This window comes from Lepus europaeus, chromosome 2 (assembly GCF_033115175.1).
Source record: "Lepus europaeus isolate LE1 chromosome 2, mLepTim1.pri, whole genome shotgun sequence".
Lineage (NCBI taxonomy): Eukaryota > Metazoa > Chordata > Mammalia > Lagomorpha > Leporidae > Lepus > Lepus europaeus.
Window position 1 is genome coordinate 82,661,405 of NC_084828.1, and position 27,528 is coordinate 82,688,932.

General features: G+C 42.2%; 1 protein-coding gene across 1 annotated transcript; it reads right to left on the bottom strand.

The window, feature by feature from the left end:
• Nucleotides 1-1,529: 1,529 nt before the first annotated feature.
• On the bottom strand, nucleotides 1,530-27,528 carry TFRC (transferrin receptor). The gene is made up of 19 exons (XM_062209504.1): nucleotides 27,438-27,528; nucleotides 20,944-21,002; nucleotides 20,230-20,428; nucleotides 19,515-19,719; nucleotides 17,578-17,727; nucleotides 17,389-17,491; nucleotides 16,026-16,139; nucleotides 15,430-15,528; nucleotides 14,990-15,129; nucleotides 12,962-13,119; nucleotides 12,089-12,208; nucleotides 11,061-11,146; nucleotides 10,759-10,822; nucleotides 9,006-9,073; nucleotides 8,086-8,144; nucleotides 7,809-7,890; nucleotides 6,329-6,550; nucleotides 5,059-5,199; nucleotides 1,530-4,504 (listed from the first exon to the last, which is right to left on the bottom strand). Exons 2-19 carry the CDS (start codon nucleotides 20,977-20,979, stop codon nucleotides 4,262-4,264), a joined length of 2,289 nt encoding a protein of 762 aa, XP_062065488.1. The 5' UTR covers nucleotides 20,980-21,002; nucleotides 27,438-27,528; the 3' UTR covers nucleotides 1,530-4,261.

Consider the following 27,528-nt stretch of genomic DNA (forward strand, 5'->3'; position numbering starts at 1 on the left):
GACCACTTCCTCCCGGGATCAAGAACAGGCTGTGCCTTCACCCTATTACCCTATGAGAGCTCCCTGGAGCTGCTCAGAGGGCCAGTGTGCACATGCCTCCAAGCAGTTCAGTTTTCAAAACCTTACCAGGGAATTGTAAGGAGGTGCTGCCAGCTGCTCCCACATGCCTGCCCCCTCTGCCCATCTAGAGCAAGAGCTAAATGAGCCAAGAGATTACAAATCCTGAGGTCACCATGAGCTATTCCAAGAGTACGATGGCGTCCTGTGTTCTGATGCCCCCTGCTGGACACTTAGAATTGGGGCTGGCTGGTCATCAACAGATACTGTTGAGTATTCAGGCAGTGTGGAGCACACTCATCCAAGAAGTGGTCCAACATGTGGAAGTCTGGCTTTTATCATTCACCTGCTTAACTCCCTGAAAGCTGGCTTTCCTTGGAAACCACTGCACTGAGTTGAGTAGTAGATGCCTGTCTTAAGGCAGATGCTGGTTAAGGCATTGCATGGGATGCCTGGGTTCAAATCCTGGCTCCACCCCGATTCTGGCTTCCTCCTAATGTACTCAGGGAGGCAGTGATGGTTCAAGAACTTGGGTCCCTGCCACCCATGTGGGAGACCTGGCCAGATTCCTGGCTTTGGCCTAGCCCAGCTCAAGATGCTGCTAGCATGAGTGAACCAGCAAGATGGGAAATTGTGTATGGTAGGTGGGTATGTGTCTTTCAAAAAGATTTTAAAAGTTGGTTTTCTTAAGAATTTTTCAAAAAGTCAACCAAAAAAAAAAAATTAGCAGCAGTTGGGATTTACTTTTGGTAATACTTTTATATTTTTTTGGAATTTATTTAAAAGACAGTTACCGAGAGAGGTAAAGCTAGAGATCTTCCATCTGCTGATTCACTCCCCCAAATGACTGGAATGGCCAAAGCTGCATCAAACCAAAGCCAGGAGCCAGGAGCTTCTTCTGGGTCTCCCACTTGGGTGCAGGGGCCCGAGGACTTGGGCCATCTTCTACTACTCTCCCTGGCCACAGCAGGGAGCTAGATTGGAAGCAGAGCAGCTAGGTCTCGGTGTTGCAGGCTGAGGCAACAGTGACAGCCCCTGAGCTATTTTACTTCTTGTCTTTTCCTGCTCCTCCTCTTCTGCTTAAATGTCCCCATTTACAAAGTAGACAGTGTACAATCCTTAGCTGGCTGTCCCTCCTGCTCCTAGGATGCCCATCCCAGGCAGTCCTAACTACAGCCTTTTGGCCACCCTCTCCAGTTTGGTGAGCCCACTTTCCCTCTCGGCCATCTCCACCCCATCCCTAGAGTTAAGGAGGCTTGCATCTGTGGCTGCCCTCCTGGGCACACATTTCCATTCAGTCCCAGGGATCTGAGTCTGAGGAGGGAGCAGCAGAATCCACGCTCTCCTGGAAACCCACTCAGGTTCTTGGCTCTTCCACCCACCTCCTCCTCAGCACTACACACGGGTCCCCCCACTTTCTCTCCTGACTCATTTCCTCGCTTGGGAAGAACCGGTTTAAAAAATTTGACAACTCAGTATTCCAACATTTTATTGAATCAGGCAAGGAATCTCCACATTGTTGCACATACAAGTTTATATATAGTTATAAGGGCATGTCACTTGTCACAAAGATACAGCTGAACAGTAGATTGGCAAGTCTAGAATTCTGAGAACATTCAAAGAGTAGACACAGTAAAAAGTCATGCAAGTTCTAGAATAGTGAATCATGATGGAGCTCACTCAACTTATCCTTTATCTTCAAAATGCATATGGTATCTTTAACCAGAGAAAAAAATGAATCTGACAACCAGCAGGTTGTCTCTGGTTGACATTTTATCTCCTTAAGGAGATATCGAGCCTCTTCGTCACTGGCATGTCTGACTGGAAATAACCCTAAGCACACAGGTTTTCTGGAAGAGATTTCCTGCTGTAAAATGCATGCCCTTTGTTCATATCACTCCTTAAAGTCAAGGAGCTTCGCTTAAAGCATGTACATGTATGATACCTAAACCAGGAATCCCAGCTATGACCTTCTCATGTATTTACACTGAATATGGGCCCACAAACCACGTGAAGATTAAAGAGACTGTGAGTAGAGAAACAACTCAGTGAGCCTGTCATAACCAAGGTCTATTGTAGCTTAGCTAAGTGACACTAAGTTTAAGAACCTTAAGAGACCTTATGGACTTTTTCTTAGGTGGTAGTTTTGAACTTTTAGGTTTAAAATGATGGCTGGACTTCACACAGCCTCAAACTGATTTGTCCAGATCTACATCTAATACTCCACATCCTAATGGGTAGGTAGACATGATCAAAGGCTGTTTTATATAAGCTTTACCTTCTCATAACCTTACTTCCCCTCCGCCACTCCTCCTGTGGAAGCAACCCAATGTAAGCCAAAAGGTCAATTCTGGACTTTAAACTTGTCTGAACTAGGATTCTAAGAGTTTACATGCAAATACAGGGACGAAGTTAAATTCATTTGTCAACAGCAAACATTATAGATGTATGCTACTATCCTGCTAAACAGAAGACCCGGAGCGGGGGAAAAAAAAGATGACAACACCCATATTAAATTTAAAAAAAAAAAATCTTGAAGGTAGTTTACTTTATAGCAACTGAATTTATCCACCAAATGCTTCATGACCACAAAATGTTTCTGCAACTAAAACTAAAAGAGGATTACAGGGAGTTGGGAATACATGTTAGATACTAACGACCTTCAAGCTCTGAAGATGTCACTGCATGAAGAAAACAAAGGGAAACCCTGTTCCCGGAAATTACGTACACCCTAGTGTAACATATGGAGATCACTGTCTCCGATACAGACACTGTGGTAGGCAAAAACTACCTTGTTCTTTATACATTATGGAAGACACTGCCCCCGATAATGTGAGTTAGGTTTCTGACAAAGGTACTGGAAATTTTGCAAAATTGCATTCTGAGCTATATCCTGGATAAATGTAGCCATAAAATTCTGCATGAGCAATACCCACAGCCTTTAGGTGACATTTATTTAGAACTTGGTTTAGAACGTAGTTCATTATATTCCGGAGAACTATCATTTTTATCTGGTCAGCTAAATAGAAGTCTAACTTGATTAGCTATCCCTAATTAAATTTAATTCTCTTCCAATCTCTAATTTTTTTGGGGGGGGAATGCGGCTGTTTTCTAAAACCCTCTATAGTGTCGATCATGAATGCAAAACTTCCAGTATCTGTTGGGTTTTATTAGCAGATGCTGCTTTTATTCAAAAAAAACGACAGTATAACTGTCATAATTATGGAAGGCACTGCTTCCGATAATTATCTTCTATAAAAAAAACACCATTTATAGTGAACTCTGTCACTGATAAATAAACAATAAATATCTCAGTGCCAAAATGATAGAAAGCTTTCCCAAAATATTAACACTTTGGCCAAAATTTGGCAGTGTGTTCTTTAAAGTCTGACAAACAATTTGAACTTAAACACCTAAAACTGGTTCTCTTTCAAAACTTTGGAAAACACAAAACCAACAAAGAACTAAACAAAGACTTGCGGGGCAGGGGACAGAGGAAAAGAAAACCCACTAAGTCTTTGGCTTCTGGTCTCCTCTTCTTATAAATAATATTGAGGTTAACACATTAAGGCCTGACTCCTGCAATAAACAGTTGAACCTTGTTTCATCCAGCTAAAGGACCTCCATTTCAGTCAGACCTCACTGGCAAGAAGACAAGTCCTATCTCAGAGTTAACTGTTTGATTGAGGGATGTGGAAACCAGCTAAATCCTTATGGAAAGACATATACCTCATTAGAATAAGGTCCTGCAACCTGGTTCATCTCCTCCCTATCCAGCATCAAATGAAGGTAGAGGGTCACATCATGCTGTTCACTTTCTTCAACTGACACCACCTTCCTCCTCCCACCTCAAGAGATACCAGCTCATGTCCTTAGGATTTAGAGCAATAGTTCACATAACTGGTTCTGACGTTTTCATAACTGTAACAGGAAAGAGGCAGTTGCCATTACAAAGCACTTAACATTCTGCAGATAATCAGAGAAAATCTTCTATTGTGAACATTTTGAAGTGGTTATTCACTTTACCTTGAAGTGCAGGTACCTACCCTGTACTAAAAGCTGCTGCCTTAAGACATCTAGTATCAAGATGATTGGGTAGAATTTTAACATTAGGTTTTATAGCCCTACTGAAAATTTAGCCCACCAGCACAAGTCCAGAAACCAGATTAGCCTGCTGTTCTTCTGTAAGTTATGGGTATTACATTTAAAATTCATTGTCAATGTCCCAGATGTCACCAGAGAGGGCATTGGCAGCTCCCTGAATAGTCCAAGTGGCTAGCGCCAACTGGTTTCTCAGCAGTGTTTCGTTAAAAGCACCGTTATTTTTCTGACGCAGATTCAGGTTCTCTAGCAAAGCCGACAGGGTGTGCGAGCCAGAGCCCCAGAAGATGTGTCGGAAAGGAGACTCTCTCGGAGACACGTAGGGTGACAGGAAGTGATATTCCACCTATGGGAAAACACACGTGAGATCGCTTATGCAGTGCTGTTACTTGTGAGGGAAACAACTGCTTTTCTCCTAATTCAAATGTTAAAATAATCCCCCTGAATTGAATGCAGAAAATTAGGCTGCTAATTGTACATGAACTTTCATAATACTAAGATTTCTAGGGGCTTGTGGCATGAGGATTTCAAAAGTTCACAGAAAATGCAATTAAAACATAGTGTAGATTTCCTAGGAACTTTCTGAACCCATGCCCCTCATAGAGGGGAAGCAGATGGGTTAACTGAGGCTTGAATAAGGCCTGGCCTAGACAACAAAAATAGAAAATGACAGTTATAAACCATTAATAAACTTATAAAACTTTCAAAGCCTAAATCATACAAGGACAAATGTCTCTGTGTTGGATGCATTGGTTTCAGACCCTGCTAAGAGGTAAATCTATGTTCAATCAATCAAAAAGACTCTAGGCTATCAGAGCTGCTCTGCTCTTCAGACATGTAAGATTTACCTATTAAAAATTAAACATACTTCAGTGTTTCCTTTCCTAAGATTTTACTCACTTTCATGATACGGTCATTGATTTCCCTCATGACAAATCTGTTGGTTATTTCTGCATTTTTGAAATCCGTTGTCAATCTAGAAGTCGCACGGAAAAAGTCTCCACGAGCAGAATACAGCCACTGCAGATTCAGGCCCAGCTCCTGAAACAGAAGGACAGTATGTTCTCTACTAGAAGTTACATTTCTAATTTAGGTGTAGCAAATAAGATTCTGATCAAAGGAAGTGACTCAGAAAAGCTCAGCACAGGAGTTAAACACCGGCCGGCACCGCAGCTCACTAGGCTAATCCTCTGCCTGCGGCGCCGGCACACCGGGTTCTAGTGCTGGTCAGGGCGCCAGATTCTGTCCTAGTTGCCCCTCTTCCAGTCCTGCTCTCTGCTGTGGCCCAGGAAGGCAGTGGAGGATGGCCCAAGTGCTTGGGCCCTGCACCCGCATGGGAGACCAGCAGGAGGTGCCTGGCTCCTGGCTTCGGATCAGCACGGTGCGCCGGCCCCAGCAGCCATTTGGGGGGTGAACCAACGGAAAAGGAAGACCTTTTTCTCTGTCTCTCTCTCTCATTGTCTAAAAAAATACCAGACGCACAAGATCAACATGAAGTAAGACTAATTACTGGCTACGTTAGTTTCCAACCACGTCATGTCCAAAAGGCACACAGCTCAAACTCAATACTTGAGATCTTTACATTGTCTAGGTTCCACCTAGTTATGGGTTGCCTAAAATACATGAATCAAAGAAAACATAACTGAAATGTTTGCTGAGATCTACCCAAGAACGATTTCCACAGCCTTTCAACTTCTTTTTAAAATGGGTTATGGATTCTAAGCAAAAATGTACCTCAGTTCACTTTAAAACATACTTTGGCGGGATTGGGGCTGTGGTGTAGCGGGTAAAGCCGCTGCATGCAGTGCCAACATCCTATATGGGCACCAGCCTGAATCTTGGCTGCTCCACTTCTGATCCAGCTCTCTGCTATAGCCTTGGGAAGGCAAGAAAAGATGACCCAAGTCCTTGGGCCCCTGCACCCATGTGGGAAGACCTGGAGGAAGCTCCTGGCTCCTGGCTTCAAATACGCACAGCTCCAGCCAGCCATTGTGGCCAATTGGGGAATGAACCAGGGGATAAAGATCCCCGCCCCCACCCCCGCCTCTCCTCTCTGTAACTCTTTCAAATAAATAAATAAATCTTTAAAAAAAAAATACTTTGGCGAGGAAAACATCACATCAAAAGTCTGACACTGTGCAGTAAGATCCTAATTTCAGTTAGTGCTCACCTTTATGTATGCTCTGTATTGGTTCAGTTCCCTCAAAAAGGAGAGTAATTTGTTGTTATACATCTCATAATCCAGGTTCAACTCAACATCATGAGTAAGTTTAATCATGAAGTGACCAGCCACTTCTGCTGCTGCCCGGGCCATTTTGTTCAACTGAGGAATCTTCTGGATCAGCATCGCATAGGTATCCAAAGTAGTACCCAAATAAGGATAATCCGTGTCCTGGGAAACAAAGCTAGACTGTTACACTCACCTTAGTTGTAACAGAAAAGCTTGACATGGAAATTTCACCATCAAGGTAACAGGAACTCCTATTCTCACTTAGCTGCTAATATATCCTCATCCCAATTGTATCTTCTGTTTTAAGTCATCAAGACCAGCTGTTAATACCATTCACACTGCTGCTGCTCAGGTCAAGAGAATTCCAGCTATGCTAATCCCCAAGTCCAGATCTTCCATCACTCCCTCATTTCAGACTTTCCCCCTTAGTCCCAGCTGAAAACACTGGAACAAAAGGTCTAGTAAGGACCCAGCCTCTACTGAATTGACAATTCGAGACCAAAGTCAACAGCTCCCACACTGACTGCAGAAGACTCCTTTGAGGGCCAGTTCTCCAACTCTGGCACTTCTGCACAGATGCCATCATTATTCTACTTCCTCTGCCTCACCCGTAATACTTTGTTTTTCTAAAACTGGATCAGTTCAAAGTTCTGTCTCAGAGGCTGGCGCTATGGCATAGCAGGTAAAGCCACTGCCTGCAATGCTGATGCCAGCATCCCATATGGGCGCTGGTTTGAGTAGCAGCTGCTCCACTTCTGATCCAGCTCCCTGCCTGGGGAAGCAGCGGAAGACGGTCCAAGTGCTTGGGCCCCAACAGACCAACAGCTCTGGACAAATATCTAGTCCTGCATTTCAAGAGCATGTGGAGAAGCATTGTCCAATAGGACTGTTTGATGGAAATATTCTATATCTGTATTGTCCAACAGATAGTCACTGGCTGCTCAATCATTCAACAAAGTAAGCCTTGTTATTAAAGTTCATACTTCACTGAAGAAATTTTATCAATAAACTCAAAACACTAAGCTGAGATAACAAGCCTGTTAAGACTGATAAAAAAACTCTAGAGGGCTATAGTGGGCTAGGCCTCCACTGTGGTGCTGGCATCCCCCATGGCCACTGGTTCATGTCTCAGCTAGTCCTCCTCGATCCAGCTTTTTGCTGTGGCCTGGGAAAACAATGGAAAACGGCCCAAGACCTTGGGCTCCTGCACCCATCTGGGAAGACCTGGAAGAAGCTCCTGGCTTTGGATCAGCTCAGCTCTGGCCGTTGCAGGCATTTGGGGAGTGAACCAGCGGATGGAAGACCTTTCTCTGTCTCTCCCTGTCTATAACTCTGCCTCTCAGATAAATAAAAACTCTAGAAACTCAGTGGCAAAGTTAATACAAGATCCAAGTAATACTTCAGAATTCCTTAGACTTACCTCACAAAAACAGAAAGAAACTGATGGGATTCCAGAATAAGCAAGGAAAGGGAAAGCAGCATTATCAAAAGAAAGTTTCTCACTGCAATGAAAAGTGAAAATGTATTTAGAAAGTTTTCTAAAACAGACACCCTCAATTCACCTCCAAACATTCTTAAATCGAATCTCACTAGGTAAGGGGACGCTCACTGCAAGGTTAGGTTGATTTCTACTTGCAAGAGATGCTATTGGGTGAATCTACTTGTCTATTAGTTTGTTCATTCATTTCTCAACTTACACTTTGTTGACCCAGTTGCTATCCTGATATAGAGACAGCCCAGTAACTGGATGCTTCACCTGTAAAGGTTAAGAAATTAACTTCATGTTAAAACTCATGCTTCTGCACTTATTCAGTCCAGTCACTCACATGTTTCTGTCTTTAGGAAACATTCATAAATAACATTTTTATCCATCTTCTTGTAACAAATTTCAGCTAAAACACTCTCTAACCAGTTATCCCTCTTAGATTTGTGTTGTCAGTTCTTTCAGTGAGTAAAGAACATGTCATCCTTCTTGATTAACGGTTGAAAGGTTGTTTACCCAATTTTAAAAGCCCTCAGGCTATGCCTGTCTGCTAGCACATTTTACACTTCCAGTCTATCCAACAATGATGTTATTGCCTCATTTGAGATCCCCTAGAAATCCCAAATTTCCCATGAGATCAAGATTGAGCTCTTCTGTCTTTATTTCTCTCCCCAATGTTTAACAGTTTAATATACAGCCTCTATCCTTGAAAGGTAACCTTTCACATGTTCCTCCATTATTCAAAACTACGGCTGCTCACAAGTCTATTTTTATTCAATGAATGTTTCCCTGGTCTTATTTTAGTCTTAGGTATAGTTCACATCCATTTAAACCTTCAACATTCTGACTTTATAATCCCGTGAGAACCTCCAGTACAGCTCAGGCCTCATGGCCTCTGTTCCAAAACATGTCATATGCTGAGGTCAGAATCCCTCATATACCACCACCTCCCACACCTTACAAATAGTTTAACAGCCTGGGGATGGATAAGGCAAAAGTATGACATATATAATATTACTAGACAATTTATTCCATATTCTTGTTATTGGTTACTGGTAATGGTTCAAACAATGATTTCTGTCTTACATTAAGCTGACCAAAAAACTGTGGTTTTGTAATTAGGTACATACTCACATCTTGCATTGTTTTCCCAATAAGCTTATACAACAGTGGGCTGGCAGAAACCTTGAAGTTTGTGGTACCTGCAAAGAAATTATTTTAACATTGCCCCTTCTCCAGTCAAAACAGTGTTTGAATTTATTCTTCTACAACTAAAAGTACTTAACAAACAGAAAGATAGCAACTTCCATAATAATAAATCAATAGCCTTCCACAATAAATAAAGTACACAAAAAATAATTTAGGAGTTTAATTTAGGAGTTAAGTTCTTCAGCAACATATGCTAACTTGATTCAACTGAGGCTCTTACTCCTTGAATTTGCATTTTTAAGGCTATTCTTAAAAAAAAAGATCTTTATTTGAAAGGCAGAGTTATAGAGAGAGGGGAAAGACAGAGAAAGATCTTCCATTACTCGTTTATTCCCCAAATGACAAGAGCCAGGGCTGCACCAGGCCAAAGCCAGAAGCCTGGAACTCCATCTGGGTCTCCCATAAGGGTGGCAGGGGCCCAAGTACTTGGGCCATCTTTCTGCTGTCTTCCCAGGTGCACTAACAGGGAGTTGGATCAGAAATACAGCATCCAGGATTCAAACCAGTACCCATATGGGATGCTGGCATTGCAGGCATTAGCTTAACTCACTGCCTAATGCTATTTAAGCTTAATTTTTAAAAAGTAATTTTCACATTAAAATTAAGAGGAAGGTACAAAATTTCCCATAGATCTGTCCTGACACATGTATAGCCTCCTCTGCTATTAACATTTTTTAAGCCTCTTGGATTCCAGGTTAGGGCTGTCTAGCTACAGGTTTGCCATACTCAATACATTCTGCTACATAGGTGAGAGGAAAATAATGACCAATCTAATAAATTTTGAATTGGGACTCCTTCCTTTTTCTTTCCTGTCTAGCCATTTTGCTAATCTCAGTTCCATGTCATCCATATGCACCCTAAATAACATTCAAACTCTTTAGAAGCTTAATTATTTAGTGTTTCTATCAGTGATATCACATTTTAGCCAGACATGAATTACTCTGGAAACACCACTCTAAAGGCAATGGTTTTTAGTTCCTTCTGGTCTACAATATAGTCCAGACTAGTCAGTCACATCAGAATCACCTGAGAAGCTTGTGAAAACACAATTTGTTGGACCTATGCTCAACAGCCCTAAGGTGAGCATGAAATTTTTTATAAAAGTTCCCAGGTGATGCTGACGCTGATGCTCTGGGGACCACATTGAGAACCACTGTTCTGATCAAGGCAATCTGGGCCCAATCCTTAATTTCATGTATTATTCAGATCTGGTTATGGCATGATAACTGCAAAATAAACAAACAAGGGCTACTTTGCAGAATTTTCTTCTGCTGCGAGTAGTTTTAATATTCATTCATTTGAGAGAAACACAGATATACAGACACACACACAGAGAAAGAGAAACCATTCCTATTCAGTGTTCAGTCCCCCAAATGCCTGCAATGACCAAGGCCCCAGCCAGAACTGGGCCAGGGCCAAAGGCAGGAACTGGGAATGGGTAATCTAATCCCAATCTCCCATGTGAGTGAAAAAATTCAATTATTTGGGCCATCATCAAGCCTTCCAGGGTCTGTATTAGCAAGAAGCTGGAGTCAGAAGCTAGAGCTGGGAATTAAACCCAGGAAGTCCAATGTGGAATGCAAGCATCTTAACCACTAGATTAAATGCCTGTCCTACCTTTGCTGTTTCATAAGTAATTTACATGAATTCATAAATAGCTTACAAAAAGGATACTCACCAAGAACAGCTTTATCCAGATTAATGTAAGTGAAAGCCTTTAAATGCAAAGATGGAAGGTACCCCTAGAAGAGAAGGGAAAATACTAATGTACAAATGTTTAAGTATTTGCTAATTAATACATTATTATTTATGGATTTATCATTTAGAATAGGTATTAATTGGAATTCTTTTTGAAATCTAGATTCTATTGAGGCTAAATATGCAAAGACAAAAACAAATCAAATCTAAAAGAGCGGACAGCTTAAGTCAATACAAATTCAGGTGCCCATTCCAGGCACGGCTGATTCATAAAAAAAATACCTCTAGCCATTCAGTGGCACCAATAGCTCCAAAGTCTCCAGCACTCCAGCTGGCAAAGATAATGCTTCGGCTGGGTTTAAATCCACCTTAAAGAACACAAAAAACAGTTTTACCTTGGGAAAGAGTATAGGCAGACAGCTGACGTTAGATGAATCAAAAGCTTCTAATTCATAATAACATACATAAAAACACTTCATTTTAGGACCCAGGAGTAAGAACAATAAAGAAATAGGAATATGTAAAGTAATCTACAAAGAACAGGAAAGAAATCATCTGCAAACATATAACAGGGAGCAGCTTATTGGAAGTCACTGTTACAGCTCCATTTTTCAAGTGCTTTAACCAACAGACCAAGCGATATAAAAATAAACTTCCTGAGAAAAGAAAATCTGTTTAGGGAAAAGTCAAAACACTGGATTACTATGAAACCAAAATCAGAATCCACAAATCTAAGTTATAACTATAGTTATAGTTTGTGATAGCTCTTTTTGGGCGATACATTTCATCGTCCTCCACCCACCCACTGGGTATGTATTTACTGCATTACCCTATGACCCAAACATTTAAGAACTATAGGATGAGTTTGCATGTGTGGAGGTGAGTGTGACAGTTTAGAGTGTGGAGAAGTTGCAAGAACCATGGAAGAAAGGCTTTTATTAAAAGCGAGCAAAAGAACTATGAGTTAATGAGCCTTAAGCACATTAGTATTATATACCACTGCTTCCAAAGATTGCTAGAAACTATATTAGATCTGCCATCATTCTAGATATGTTGAACTAAGAATTAGGGATCAATATGCATATCACACTTTGCAGTGTCTAAGAAATCAACAATTCCTAGTGCCATGAAGACACTTCATGGAAAGCTCTCTGAAAGTAAAAAGGTGGCTTCAACAAAAGAAAATGTATTTAAGAATGAAGAGTCTAGCACAAGACAGCCACAAAATATAGGCAAATCTGGGCAAAGCGTGTAATATCTGGAACTAAATGCAGCACATAAGTATTCAAAGGTATCAACGTTTGTACTACCTTTTAAGACCATGTCTGAGAACATCCGGGCAAGTTCCAATAGAAGAGCTGTTCCTACACTGGACTTTGCAGCTCCAGGACCCCAGGCATCCCTCTGGGCTCCTACTACAATATAGCGGTCTTAAAAAAAAAAAAAAAAGAAAGAATAAGTAACATGCACAACCAGCTTTTAAACAGTTTCCTAATGCTGAGTCTATAGGTATGTCACTAGAAGGATATAGCTGTATTACAGGTACTCAGAATAAAGAGCTCTACTTCAGATCTTAGGACTCTGGGGATTACAGATTCACAAAACAACTACTCTTTCCCTCCATTATCAATTAAGATCACTACTTACTTATATTCACTTAATTATTTAATAAGTAATAGTAAAAAGTAATGTTTTGGGGCTGGCACTGTGGCATAGCTAGTTAAGCAGCCATCTACAGCCCCAGCATCCTGTATGGGTGCGGATTTGAGCCCTGGCTGCTCCACTTCCCATACAGCTCTCTGTTATGGCCTGGGGAACAGTAGAAGATGGCCCAAGTCCTTGGGCCCCTGCACCCACGTGGGAGACCTGGAGGAAGTTCCTGGCTCTTGGCTTTGGATCGGCACAGCTCTGGCCATTGTGGCCATCTGAGGAGTGAACCATCAGATGAAAGACCCCTCTCTCTCTCTCTCTGCCTCTCCTCTCTATGTAACTCAAATAAATCTTTTAAAAAAGCCATTTTTCTAGAGTCTTATTATTTCTCAATAAAACTGATACCAAAACAGCTCACTTTAGGAAAGACAAGATTTAGCATTTCAAAAACCAAGATGTAGCCAGCCTCCTTCTCTGGCCACATCTTAAGAGCGGCATAGAAAACCAGCAGGCCAGCAAAAGCAAGTCTTCACCTGGTTCTTCAAAGCCTTTAATGACGCCAAAGATGTTCAGAATTCTCGCCTCTTTCATCACGTTGTTCACAGTGAGCTTCACATTCTTGTTCTGGGAGGACTGGAGCCTACATGTAGAGTCTGTTTGCCACTCAGAAGGACAGGCTCCTTCCATGTTTCTACAAGGAGCAGAGAGGCATCAGCATTCTCAGCTGTGGTTACTCCTCCCAGGTTTATAAACTCAGTCCTACTCTAGCCAGTGAAGGTCTAGGCTAAGGGGACACACCAAGAGAACATAAAAAACTAGCTCTCTAGCTGACAGACACTTGTATCTTTCAGTCATCTGAAAACTGTCCGTTCCTTCCTAGTTGAAACAATGTTCTTAAAAAAAAAAGTCTCAAAAAATAAAGAAAAAAAATGTCTCTACCTGTCTTCATAAGCCTTTTTGCCAGAGGTATAGCTATAGTTTATATCTGAAATACATAACAAGATGATATTCTTCAGAATAAATTCCATTTATCTATTGTTATGTTCCCAACCTTCTCAAACAAGGGTAATAAACATTCAACTGTAAATAATAAAAAATTCAACTTGGTGGTTATGTTTTCCTGCTTCCTCACATGTTAATACAAAAAAAAAGACTGCTGGGGCCAGCACTGTGGTGTAGCGGGTAAAGCTGCCGCCTGCATTGCCAGTATCCCATACATATGGGTGCCAATTCCAGTCTCAGCTGCTCCACTTCGAGTCCAGCTCTCTGGCCTGGGAAAGCAGAAGATGGTCAAGTCCCTAGATCTCTGCACCCATGTGGGAAGATCCAGAGGAAGCTCCTGGCTTCGGGTCGGCACAGCTCTGGCTGTTGCAGCCATCTAGGGAGTGAATCAGTGGATGCAAGACCTGTCTCTCTCTGCCTTTCCTTCTCTCTGTGTAGCTTTCACTTTCAAATAAACAAACAAACCTTTTAAAAAAAAAAAGACTGCTTCTAAAGGCCTTATTGACATAAAGGCCAAAATATTATTATCCCACTACACAGGGTAAGGCAGAAGGCTGGCTTCATAGGCTGAAAGACTTGTAGATGGTGGGTCAATGATAACTCCATTGCAAATGTCCCTTAGAGAACATTGTTAATAGTCACTTAGTATTTCACAAAGCAATTAAATGTAGATGCTCTCCATCTGAGACTGACCATTCTATTAAGATATTTTAGCTGTTTGGTGAGACTAAAGAAACAGGTTCAGAGGGGTTAGAGTAATTTGTATGTCAGACAGCAAATAAAAGCTTGAATAGGGGTCTGAAATTAGATATCCAGCCTATGACAATACTAGATAGGAAATATGTCCACATCAACTAGTCAGATTGGGTTCTACCTTTAAATATTTCTAAATACTAAAGTACGTGGAAGGATATTCAAATGAACTAATCACAACCAAAAAGCAACTGGAAACAGAGGTGTCTATAGACACCGAAACTGTGTTGCTAAAAGGAAAACAATCCAGAACTAATGAGCATAATAAGGAACAAGATCTCAGCCTGGGGCCTGCGCTGTGGTGCAGTGGGTTTATAAAGCCCTGGCCTGAAGTGCCGGCATCCCCTATGGGCACCGGTTCTAGTCCCAGCTGCTCCTCTACAATTCAGCTCTCTGCTATGTCCTGAGAAAGCAGTAGAAGATGGTCCAAGTTCTTAGGCCCCTGCATCCACGTGGGAGACCCGGCTCCAGCCATTGTGGCCATCTGGGGAGTGAACCAGCGGATGGAAGAGACCTCTCTGTCTCTACCTCTCTAATTTTCAAATATAATCTTTAAAAAAACAAAGATTTCAGCTCAACAGGAATTCTAACATTCTCCAACAATGGAATGACAACCAAGTGTTTCACCATATGAAGTACTCAAGCAGGAGCTATACCAGGAATACTGCACAAGCAATTAACTCATAAATTGGGCAGGAATTTAGGAACTTAGAAATTCAATGTCCAGTATTAAGATCACTTTACAGAAGGAAATAACCTTATCAGAAAACCTAGCCTGGCAATATGGTTTTCATATAACAGCTTACCCAAAAAGTTTCTCTGCAGCCTCTCTGGAAATTGTCTGGACAGGTATATTAGGCAATCCTGATGACTTAGATGGTGGAAACTGAGTGTGATTGAAAGAAGGAAATCCAGGTGTGTAAGGGTCACCTGTTCCCAGATGAGCCTAGTAAAACAAAAGAATTTTCTCCATCAGACACATACTCAGAAAGGTCCCTATGAGATCCTCATTTGGAATGACTTTGATATATGACTCCCATTTTTGTATGGCATATGGCAAATTCTGAATTCAAGGCACTCTTTGATAAAGTAATTTTAGCAGCAAAAAATAACGTCTCAGTCAGTAAATCTATCTTCTTGCTTCCTGCTAAAACTCTCCCAGAAAAAAAGTATTTAAGGAAGGCACAGTTCCAATTAATAATTTAGAGAACCCAAAAACTCATTTACTCAAGAAGTAAGAACTTACATGTCCAAAGAATGGAAGGTCTGCCTTAACAATGGGAAACCTCATCTGGTCCATGTATATCAACACACCAATTGCATTTAAACTTTGAGCATTAGCAACCTAAAGAAAAACATGAAAAGCTCAGAAAACGATCTGACTTAGGAGAACAACACACACTGGACTTCATGGCAAGAAAAATGGTTACAGAGAGCTAGATATACACTCCCAAGTGTTCAAGTAGGTTATACATTTAGAAAATTCTATTAAAATGAATTCAGAGTTTAGAAAATAATGGTTATCCAAGATAACCACTTTTTTTATATGTCCCAGTTTTGTACATAAAACCAGGTGACAGACATAATTTAAATCGTTTTCCCTAAGCACTTCTGATTATTTCATTTGTACTTAAAATATTGGCTGTAAAACTTTTCATATAGAAATGCCAGTTTTGAAGTATCCTGTGACTTTACATAATTAAAACTTACTTGATTTGTTAACATTTTAATATAGTCAGGTGTAAGGATTTAAGACTGCTGATTTTCAGAATGTAGGAAAATCAACAAGAAACAGCATTTAACTGGACAATGATATCAATGTATTTCATGACCCATACTCACCTTTTCCGCAAAAGTAATTTTCCCTGCTCTAACAATCACTATCGATCCATTCACGGGAGAGTTCAAGTCCTCAAAGTCTTTTTTAGTGCCAAAATTGGCATGGATCAGTTTGCCCTAAAACAAACACATCACATTTCATGAGGGTTTTACAGACCAAATTTAAGAAGGTAAAAAAGGGTCAAGAATGGGGCCAGTGCCATGGCATAGTGGGTTAAGCCACCGCCTGCAGTGCCGGTATTCCATATGGGCACCAATTTGAGACCCAGCTGCTCCACTTCCTATCCAGCTCTCTGCTATGGCCTGGGAAAGCAGTAGAAGATGGCTCAAATCCTTGGGCCCCTGCACCTGTGTGGGACACCCAGAAGAAGCTCCTGGCTCCTGGGTTCAGATAGGCACAGCTCCAGCTATTGGGGCCTTCTGGGGGGTGAATCATCAGATGGAAGACCTCTCTCTCTCAACCTCTCCTTCTTTCTCTGTGTAACTATGACTTTCAAATAAATAAATCTTTTAAAAAAAGGGTCAAGGTCTAAAAATGATGAGAAATCTAAACTTAAAGCTAGTAAGAGCATCATGAAGGCAATCAAGATTCCTGGCCTCATATATTCATGCCATTAATCCATGCTGCTTGTAACTTAAAGGGTATTTCACACTGCTGCAGGCACATTTCTACATAGAGGTATGTCCCCACACTTAAACCCCAGACAGTTGAGGAGATATGTAGGAATGGTTTTAACTGAAAGCTGGTTAACAAATTTGTTGTTAAATACCATCTGAGGGATCTTCAAAAAGTTCATGAAAAACTTGCATTGAGAAAAAAAACACATGCATAGATGGCAAAATTTTTTGCACCAAATTTCCCACAAACTTTTTGAAGAACTTCATGAGCTGTCATCATACTGTTACTAAATTCAGGTTCAGATTAACAGCTACAAACTGACAATCACAACCAAATATCGGAATACAGAAAGCCTCAATGTTTTTTTAACTAAACAATCTACCCTCCTTTCCAGTGAGGTAACATAGGAAAACACAAGTGAGTAAATAAACCATGTCAACGTAAGGGGAAGAATGGGCCAGGCAAAGGGAGAGGAAAGTGTCATGAAGGCTCTGAGATGGGAAGCATGCTTGGGACTGAGTGTTTAGGAGGTCAGGAGTCAGAACAGTGAGTGGAGAGCAGTAAGATCACCAAGGGCCTTGCAGACCAAGATAGGACTTTGCATTTTATTTGAGGCTGAAAAGAAGGACTATCTCCTGATCAATTATATTTTACAAGCAAATTTATACAACTATCATGCACAGGGAAGATAATGAGTTTTTGAGCTATTTAACAGAAAAAAGGGTCTCAGAGTTTTGCCTTACTTACAGTAACTGTGGTAGCCTTACTATATGCCACATAACCCAAAGGATTCTCCACCAGGTCGGGCACCTCACTGTTCTTATTCACTATGACCACAGAGTTCTGGGCACTGTTGAAAAAAGATTAAGTTAAAATGAAGCTAAGGCCAACCTTGGAAAAACAAATATTTTGAAAGTATACCATCTTTCAACATACTTGTCTTTGACCTGAATCTTAACAAAATGTTCATCACGCCAGACTTTGCTAAGTTTCAAGTCACGGAATTTATTTTCAACAAAAGATGCAAGATTTTCATCATTCTGAGATCCAGCCTCACGAGGGATGTAAGAATTCTCATTCAGCTGCCTGGAAGAGAAAAACATTTGTTAAATGAACTTAAGTTTAATTTTAAAAAGAAGAAAACACTTAACTCAAGGATCAACAGAGAGAGTGAGAAACAGAAACAGAAAGATCTTCCATCTGTTGGTTCACTCTCCTCTAATGCCCACGACAGATGGGGCAGATCAACGCAGGAGCCAGCAACTCAATCTGAGTCTCCTACATGAGTTTCAGGGATCCAAGGATCTGAGCCATCTCCACCTCCCAGGGTGTACATTAGTGGAAAACTGGAATTGGAAGTGGAGCCAGGACAGAAACCAGGCAATCCAGTATGGCCTGCCCCAAGTTAAGTTATTTTAAAAGCATGTCAGTATTATGAGTTTAACTATATTTACCATGGTTTAAGATAAATCAAGTGTAACCCAAAAACTTCTAGATTGATCAAGCCTAGAAATAACGTAATTTCAAACTTTGCATCCAACATAAAACATTCCTTCAAATACCAGGTGCTGTGATGTTAAGCTGCTGCCTGCAGTGCCGGCACCCTATATGGGTGCAGATTCCAGTGTCAGCTGTTCCACTTCCAATCCAGCTCCCTGCTAATGCACCTGGGAAAGCAGCAGAAGATGGCCCAGGTATTTGGGCTCCTGCACCCATGTGGGAGATCCAAAAGAAGCTCCTGGCTCCTAATTTCTGTCTGGCCCAGCCCCGGCCATTACATTTGGGAAGTGGACTGGTGAATGGAAGCTCTCTCTCATTATCTCTGCCCTTCAAATAAATAAATCTTCAAAAGAAAATCCATTGGGATTGGCACAGTGGTGTAGCAGGTAAAGCCGCCACCTGCAATGGTGGCATCCCATATGGGTACTGGTTCAAGTCCCAGCTGTTCCACTTCCGATCCAGCTCTTAGCTACGCCTGGGAGAGCAAAGATGGCCCAAGTCCTTGGGCCCCTGCACCTGCCTGGGAAACCAGAAGCTTCAGGCTCCTGGCTTCAAATTAGCTCAGTTCCAGCCATTGGGGCCATCTCGGCTCAGCATCTAGTGCACCAGCAGATGGAAGACTCTCTCTGCCTCTCTGTAAATCTGGCCTTTCAAATAAATAAGTAAATCTTAAAAAATAAATAAATAAAACAAAAACCCAGTCCTAACACAACATCTCTGCTTAGGGCAGTTTGGGGAGAAGTGAAATAGCCTCCAGGAGATCCACTACAGCAAAAGGAAAGGTAGCAGCAGGGCTGATGAACACATGTGCGTCTTCAGTCTTCCCCTACTCTGAAGCACTCTGAATCCCCCAAAAGCAAGACCACTGCTTGCTCTGAACTTCCATGGCTCTTTCCGAACACTCAGCATATCGGTTCTGTGATACCGTGTTATGTGTCTATTATCCTCTCACTTTATCCATAATGCTTGCTGAATTGTACACATACAAAAGTCACAAGATGAACTAAAAATCCAAGATTTCTAATGTAAGTCTAAAAGAATCACGGTACCACTAAAACTGTAGGAAGCTAACAAAAGGTCAATGATGAACTTGTTCTTTACAGACATACGTCTCAGGAAGATACTAAAGTTCTAAGGACAGAAACCTTAAGGATATGGACTAATGGCCAAGAACCAGCAGAAATCAAGGAATATTGGAGACATGTCCAGTTAGTCATGGTCTGGAAGATGAAAGCTACTGATGCCCTGACTTTACAAGAGGATAAGATGGAAAATGCAAGCACAAAGACCGACAGCAAGCAATAAACTACAAAGAACCAAATGGCAAAAAGGTCAAAGACTAGATTTCTGTGGAACAGGCGGCTTCAACTCACCTGATGGTGCTGGTGAAATCGGTGGTATCCAGTTTCTCTGACAACATTGTCCTGAGGTCTTCCCAGTACAACCGAGGAGGTATTACAGGCAAGTCCTCTTCGGGCTCCGCGTTTTCTGACTCCTGCACCTCTGTTCCCGCCGGGCTCTCACACTCAGCTTTTTGTTCTACACGTTTACAATTTCCCAAGTAACCAATCATAAATCCTAAAGGTATAAAAAAATGTCAGAGCTGAACTCACAGAATTTTACTTCTAATCTATCCCTGTAGGAAGTATTATTTCAGTTAAGCCTTAAAACTACTGGCTTTAATCAAATTCTAAGTAGTGTGGGAAGTAAATAATCCCTTTTAGTTTTGTATATTCTAAACCATTTAATCCAGTTAAGTTATATAATCACTTTATTTTATAACAGTTTACCTGTTAAAGCATAGGTGGGTGCCTTTTCATTCCAGAACCCTTCCTTGAACAAACCTCAGGCTAAGCTCTGCCACAAACATCTTCTGCACCTGTCTAGTGTCCCGTGTGCACATTATATTGAAATGATTCATGTGTCTCCCTTCTCCCAAACTAAATGTAATCTTAGTCATCATTGTATTCCTAGTGTCCAGCACAGTGGCATTTAAAAAATACAAGATAAAGAGGTGTTGAGCTCAAGTAACAGATTTCCCACCACTGGTTATAAGGAACACTTAAAATTTTGAATGGCCATTCTTACCAATCAAGAAAAAAATGATTATAGCAACCATCGCGTAGCAGAGAGTTCCGTTGCACCTTTTTGGTTTTGCGACATTGGCTCTCACATTATTCTCAACATGTTCTTCTTCATCAGCCAGTTTCATCTCCACGTGACTGTTATCACCATCCACTTGTCGAGCCAGGCTGAACCGGGTATATGACAGTGGTTCTCCACCAAACTAAGATTTTTTTTTTGCAAAAGAGAGAAAGCATTATGAAAGAGATGAAAGGGACAGGAATATTTAAAATAAAGCCTACTCACATACTATACTTGGTTTGGGCCATTATTATGATTCATAATACATCCTTAAGGGAAAAGAAGTTTCCCTTCCAAACCAACATTCTTCCCTAAGCTGTGTTGTCAGCAGGCTAGCTCACACACTGGTCTTTATCCCACTCATTTCATTCAGGGTTCTGCTTTGTGTGTCTCCTACACATTCAGATCAGTGCTATCTTCAGTTCATCCAGCTACTTGGCTATTCCCCTTTACCACATCCAAACTACCCCGAAACTTAATTTTCCATACTTAACCTCACTCAAAAGGGCTATCCTCCTTTGTGGCATCAGGATCACCAGTTTAAATGTAAATGAATACCTGATGATAGCTTTAGGGACCACTTCATCCTTACTGAGAGAAATCCATGCTACTATACTTCACATTCTTATAGACCCAGAAAGAAAACCGAAAGCTTACCAAATTAGAAAATGCTGATCTGGCTTGATCCATCATTCCGAGCTGCCACAGCGAAGAATCTAGTATTAGAATGGAAAGTCAATATGAGATACCAACGTACCAGATTAATAAGGGCTTTTCATTACCAGGCTACATTATTAAATATCAAATTTACTTTTAAATATGTCATTTTTCTCATAAAGATCTTTTAACGAAAATAGCTTTGTGGGGTCCTTATTTGGATCCTCAATTGAGGTAGGGTAGCAATGGGGACAGCCATGTAAGACATTATTGATTCAAATAAGAAATCTAAATATGGACTGCGTACTAGATTATGCTGTTGTATCAACAGAATTTAGGAGTATGATAATGGTACTGGGTTTTTTTTTTTTTTTTTTTGGGGGGGGGGATGTCCATGTCCTTGGGAGGTCAATGCAGAAGAATTTAAGGATAAACAACCATGATATCTGTTTACTTACTTCCAAATAGCTTATTTTTAAAAAGTATATAACAAGGGCCAGCACCATGGCATAGCAGGTAAAGCCAGCTGGCATCCCATATGGTGCCAATTGGATCCTGGCTGCCTCTTCCAATCCAGCTTCCTGCTAATGCACCTGGGAAAGCAATGGAGGAGGGCCCAAGTCCTTAGGACCCTGTACCCATGTGGGAGACCTGGAAGAAGCTCCTAGCTCTTGGCTTTGGATTCACCTAGCTCCAGCATTGCAGCAATTTGGGGAGTGAACAGTGGACAGAAAATATCACTCTCTGCAACTCTGCCTTTCAAATAAATAAATAAATCTTTAAAACAAGTATGTAATAAAACAATCATGGCAAACAGTTAACAGTTGGTAAATCTAGTTAAAGCACACATGACTGTCACTGTATTAATATTTCTATTCTTTTTAAGCAGGCTTGGAACTACAAAATAAAATGTGAAAAAAACTAATTAGAATGCCATCCTTGATAAGTAGATTTAAGTAATTAATTTAGTAGAAAAAGAACCAATACAAAAAGATAATATACCACTTGAAAAAAAATACACACACACTAACTAAAACAGAAGACCACAAAACATCTCCAAAAGGAGAAACATCCTGATCCTTCATACAGTTTCCTGCATGATTTAACAGATCTGGAACAAAACAAGACAAAAACAGATTATTCTATTTTACAGATGAAGCAGCCTAGAGGTTAAATAACTGTTCAGAGCAGAAAACTGATTCCAAAAATGACGTTCAGGTGCCAGCACTGTGGCGTAGAAGGCTAAGCCTCCACTTGTGGCACTGGCATCCCATATGGGCACCAGTTTGTGTCCCGGCTGCTCCTCTTCCCATCCAGCTCTCTGCTTATGGCCTGGGAAAGCAGTGGAAGATGGCCCAAATGCTTGGGCCTATGCAACCAAATGGGAGACCTGGATGAAGCTACTGGTTCCTGGCTCAGTCCCAGCCTTTGCATCCATTTGGAGAGTCAACCAGTGGATGGAAGATGTCTCTGTCTTTAAATAATCTTTTAAAAGAAAAACTTAACTGAAATCTGATTTTCTGATTCATTTGGTTCGAGTGCATCTAGATGCTTGAAAGTGTTATTATGATGAAATTTGTAAGATGAACATTTACTGAATACTATCTACTATAGGTTTTTCCTTTATACAAATACATTAATAACTAACAGCATATTAAACACCTACACAGTACAATGCAAACTGTGAAGGATATGTAAATTGTAAAATGCAGGATTTTATGTAAACTTGCATTTTAAAGTCTCTGTTCTAAAACCTATTAGCTTTAAAGACCAGAGTCAAATGCATCAGATCATATTCTCAGAAGCACAATCTCTTGCCCCTTCTGGTGGAAAAAGCTTATCACTCCCACTGCACCCAACCAGCACACACCCAATCGGCACAGCCAGAACTAGAGGGCACCACCCGGAGGCAATGTGAATCACCCTTTTCTAGGAAAGAAAACAGTTTTACAAGTTTAGCCCTCGTCAAAACCAGCCATTTCTCAAAGGATTTAAATAAATGATGAGGGGCAGGCATTGGCGCCATTAGTTAAATGGCACTTCGGATGATGCCTGCATCCCATCAGAGTGCCTGGGTTACAAAGCTGACTCTGCTTCTGACCTAGCTTTCTGCTAATGTGCACCCTGGGAGGTAGCAGATGGCTGAAGTACTTGGGTTCCTGGAACCCACATAGGAGACCTAAACTGAGTTAGATTCCTGGCTTTCTTTGGCCTACTCCTGTCCTGGTTGTTGCAAGCAATTAGGGATGAACCAGTAGATGGAAGATCCTTTCTCAAGGTCTGCCTCTAAATAAAATGAAAATAAATTAGTAAAAAGAAATTTAAAATAAATGAGATTGAGTATCTGTAGAAACTGGTAGGTATTAATAAAACACATAATAACTAAAATGTAAATACATTTTTCATTAAAAAAACGTTATTTTTATTTTAATCCCAAACACAAAATTCAGATTTTTTTAAAAAAGATTTATTTATTTATTTGAAAGTCAGAGTTACACAGGAGAGGCAGAGAGAGGTCTTCCATCCACTGCTTCACTCCCCAGCTGGCCACAACAGCCGGAGCTGCAACTATACTAAGCCAGGAGCCAGGGGCTTCTTCCCAGTCTCCCACGCAGGTGCAGGGGCCCAAGGACCTGGGCCACCTACTACTGCTTTCCCAGGCCATAGCAGAGAGCAGGATTGTAGTGGAGCAGCCGGAACTTACATCAGCGCCCATATGGGTTGCTGGAATTGCATGCAGCAGCTTTTGCTGCTACACTACAGCACCTGCCCCTTATGTTATCTCTGTAACTCTGCCTTTCAAATAAATAAATCTAAAAAAAAAAAAAAAAAACATAAAAGATATCAGGGGGAAAAAAAAAATGGGACCTAGGCAAATTTCTTTTAATTACATCATTTAATTCTACATCTGTGAAGCCAATAGTCTTACAACACCCACAAGTTACTCCTGAAGTTCTACACATAACAAATTTGAGTGACTTTCAAAGAAGCTTCCTACTTAAAAGTGCTCCGTTTGAATTTCCTTCCAAATGAAATTTCCCTAATTTGTGTGCTCTAAAAGCAAGAGAAACTTCTCATACCAGTTGTAATTCCATACTGTCTATAAATAGGTAGTTCTGTTAAAATACCACATCTAAATGTCAGCATTGTTGGTGACATCTTTAAATCTATCACAAGAACTTGGCTGTTCACTCACATAAGTGACTATCTTTGGTGCTCCAATGTTGACTGAAAAACCTTTCAACTTCTCACATTCATAATAAAGATTAGGTAAGCAAAACATAGCCCCACTTGTTTGGAACCACAACCTGGAAGAAAGTTCTGAAATGTCTTTAACTGAGCTGTGATATAAAGGAGCAAAGACACCAACTAGACCATAACTTCAAACTTCCTTAAAATTCCACTTTTGAAATATGGCATTAAAGTCTATTTTACTTTTAAAATACAGTAATTATTTAAGGTCTTGAACTATTTTGGGGTGTCTCAAAACTGGAGATCTGCAAACAATACATGGAGCTAAAGGGAGATGATTTCCCAACACACTTTCACCTATGCATAATATACCTAAGATGCTACTCCATTTTTTTTGTAATAAGAGCAAGACATCTTTGTTATTATTGAGAGGAGTCTACTGAAATTTAGAAAACATACCGTTTCATGTTTTTTAGAGTTCATATAAAATAAAGTTTCTGTTTTGTTTATTTTTAATTTATTCTTATTTACTTGAAAGGCAGAGGGACTAAGAAATAAACAGAAATCTTCCATCTGCTGGTTCAATCCCCAACAGCCAGGGTTGGGGCCAGGCTGAAAAGAGCCAGAACTTGATCCAGGTCTCCCACACAGATGGCAGGGACCCAAGTTCTTATGCTGTCACCTGCTGTCTCCCAGGGTGCACGCACTAGCAGAAAGCTGGAATTGGAAGCAGAGCAGGGACCTGAACTCAGGTACTCTTACATGGGGGGCAGGCGTCTTAACCCCCGGCCCACAGGTGCCCTCTCTGTTTTTGAGGCTCTGTTTTGGAGACCTTCACAGATCAGTAACTATACTTCCTGTTTTTAATCCAGAAAAGAACTCAACCCCTGTCTTTACTCAGTAACATCCTTCCTCCGTTCCTCGAGACCTACTCATTTCTTCCTGGCTCAGCTCAAGGGCCATCTCTAGGAAGCCTTCTGATATCCCTATACTGTAATACCTGATATTGAATTACATGGCAATTAATGAGTTAATATATGTATTTCTTACAGTACTAGAGAATGCTTGACATGAGGTTCTAAGTGATAAGAAAAAGAATAAAATGCAAATATTGGACCTAGAATCTATTCCCATCCTTGCCACTACTCGAGTTTATCCTGAAATAACTTGACAAAGCTTGGGTAGTTCAGAGATTATTAAAAATAGAGTTTACCTGGCCGGCGCCGTGGCTTAACAGGCTAATCCTTCGCCTTGTGGCGCTGGCACACCGGGTTCTAGGTCCGGTCGGGGTGCCGGATTCTATCCCGGTTGCCCCTTTTCCAGGCCAGCTCTCTGCTATGGCCCGGGAAGGCAGTGGAGGATGGCCCAAGTCCTTGGGCTCTGCACCCGCATGGGAGACCAGGAGAAGCACCTGGCTCCTGGCTTCGGATCAGTGCAGTGCGCCGGCCGCAGCAGCCATTGGAGAGTAAACCAACGGCAAAAAGGAAGACCTTTCTCTCTGTGTCTGTCTCTCACTATCCACTCTGCCTGTGCAAAAAAAAAAAAAAAATAGAGTTTACCTAGTAAGACTCCAAAAATCAAGCTGCTGGTTGTAGGTACTACCCAGACTACTTCCCTGGACAAGGTGAAAAAGAAGTCTTGCATCCACAAGACCTTCTGCAGTCCTCAAAACTCATATACTTGTATTTACCCAGAACTTTTTGACAACAGATGGTCAAGGTCTTCCCTAGCTACAAGAGTCCCTTTACCCACCTGAAGTGAGAGGGCAGTGTGGAAATTCAATACAAGCAGAATCTAAGCTTCGGTAGAGCTTTTTGTAAGGCATTGACCACCTGAAGTCCTTGCTGTCCGTGCAGTACAGAGGGAAGGCACCACACGGAATCCCACAAAGGCCTGAGGGTCACTTCTAACAAGCTTTCATTGTCTGCTTCAGGTTCAACTGGGAAGTCAACTGCCAAGTTTAACTGCACTATCAGAAGCAAGTAACTGCCTCGCCTTAGGGCAGTGTCAACCAAACTGCTCTTCCCTTTCCAACAGTCTCCAACACATGCCAGGTTCACTACCACCATTGATTGACAAGAACATCCCATCGGAGAAAAATTGAAAGGTGCTGTATGCTGCTAGGAAATATTTGATATCAATGACAAAAAATTTCTTAAACTACGGATTCTCTTGCAAGGCATGCCTGGCAAATTATAGCCAAAAACAGAAACAAAAAACAGCAGGGCCCACGAGTACTTTAAAGGCTCTGAACTGAAATGTTCACGACAGGTAACTTCTGGAAATCAGCTTAAATGTCATGGTCGAGGAGGTCGAATTCCCCAGCTCAGAGAGAACTGAATCAGCATCTAGACTCATTCTGAGCCTAGAATAAAGGTATCATGTAGCCAAACGGTTCTGTGACAGGACAACTATTTCCTATTTCAATCCTCTTACCAAGAAAAGGGGGAAAAACACACAGGCGAGACAGGAGCTGCAAACAAGCGCCCTGGGTAGGCGATGCACCCAAGCCGCGCGGGCCAGGGCAAAGTGCTCACGGTCAAACATCACTTTCTCCCCCACCACCACGTTCGAGAGCTGTCCAACGGAGCCGACACAATAGGCCTCCGCCGCCTTTGGATCGCACCGCTAATTTCCAAACGGCTTTGAAAGGGGCTGCTGGCCGCATTCCTAACGTCACCACCTGCGGCCTTCAGTCGCACTCGGCCTTGGGAAAACCGAGAATCCACACACAAGGCCGACAGGCACAGCCTCGCTAGAACGAGGCGGACCGGAGTTGGAACCGGGCAGTCCTCGGAAACCTCGGTCTAAACAGCCAGGCCCTGCCCGCTTTGTCCCGCTAAGGGTTGGCAGCCCAAGGTCACCCGCGAAGCCCCTGGGGCGACTTCCTGGAGCAGCCACGTGCTCCCCGCGCAGCCGGCGGCTCCCGCGGCGTCCCCGAACCCGCGGCCTGCAGCCCGCCCGGGAGGGCCTTGCGGCTTTCACGGGGCGAGCTGGTGAGGAAACGATGGGGCTGCGAGGACCGCGGGCCGCAGGGTCCCCTCACCTTGCCCTCAGACCCTCGTGGAGAAGCCGTCCGCCCTCCGCGAGCGCGAACGCAGAACAGCCTCACAGGGTGGCCAGCCCCCCTGCCCGCAGCAGCGCCACCCCGCCGCACCTGCCGCCGCAGCCGCCGCCCCACACGCGCGCCCCCCGCCGCTCCCAGAGGCTGCTGGACAGCACCGAGACCGCCCGGTCCAGCCCCGCGGGCTCAGGGCTCAACACGAGGGTCTGCGGAGCGCGAGCAGCGGCGCGTCACTCACCCGGGCACCTCCTCCGTCCGCCGCAGCCCCAGACGCCCCCCGCGATCCCGACGCCCTCTGAGGGCACCGCTGCCCCCAACCGGTGGTTTAT

Coding starts and splice junctions, on each gene's coding strand:
- TFRC (XM_062209504.1), bottom strand. CDS start 20,979: ATGATGGATCAAGCCAGATCAGCATTTTCTAATTTG. Junction 15,529..16,025: donor AAATTACTTTTGCGGAAAAG/GTGAGTATGGGT, acceptor GTTTTTCTTTAG/GTTGCTAATGCTCAAAGTTT. Junction 12,209..12,961: donor TAAAGGCTTTGAAGAACCAG/GTGAAGACTTGC, acceptor TTTTTTTTTAAG/ACCGCTATATTGTAGTAGGA.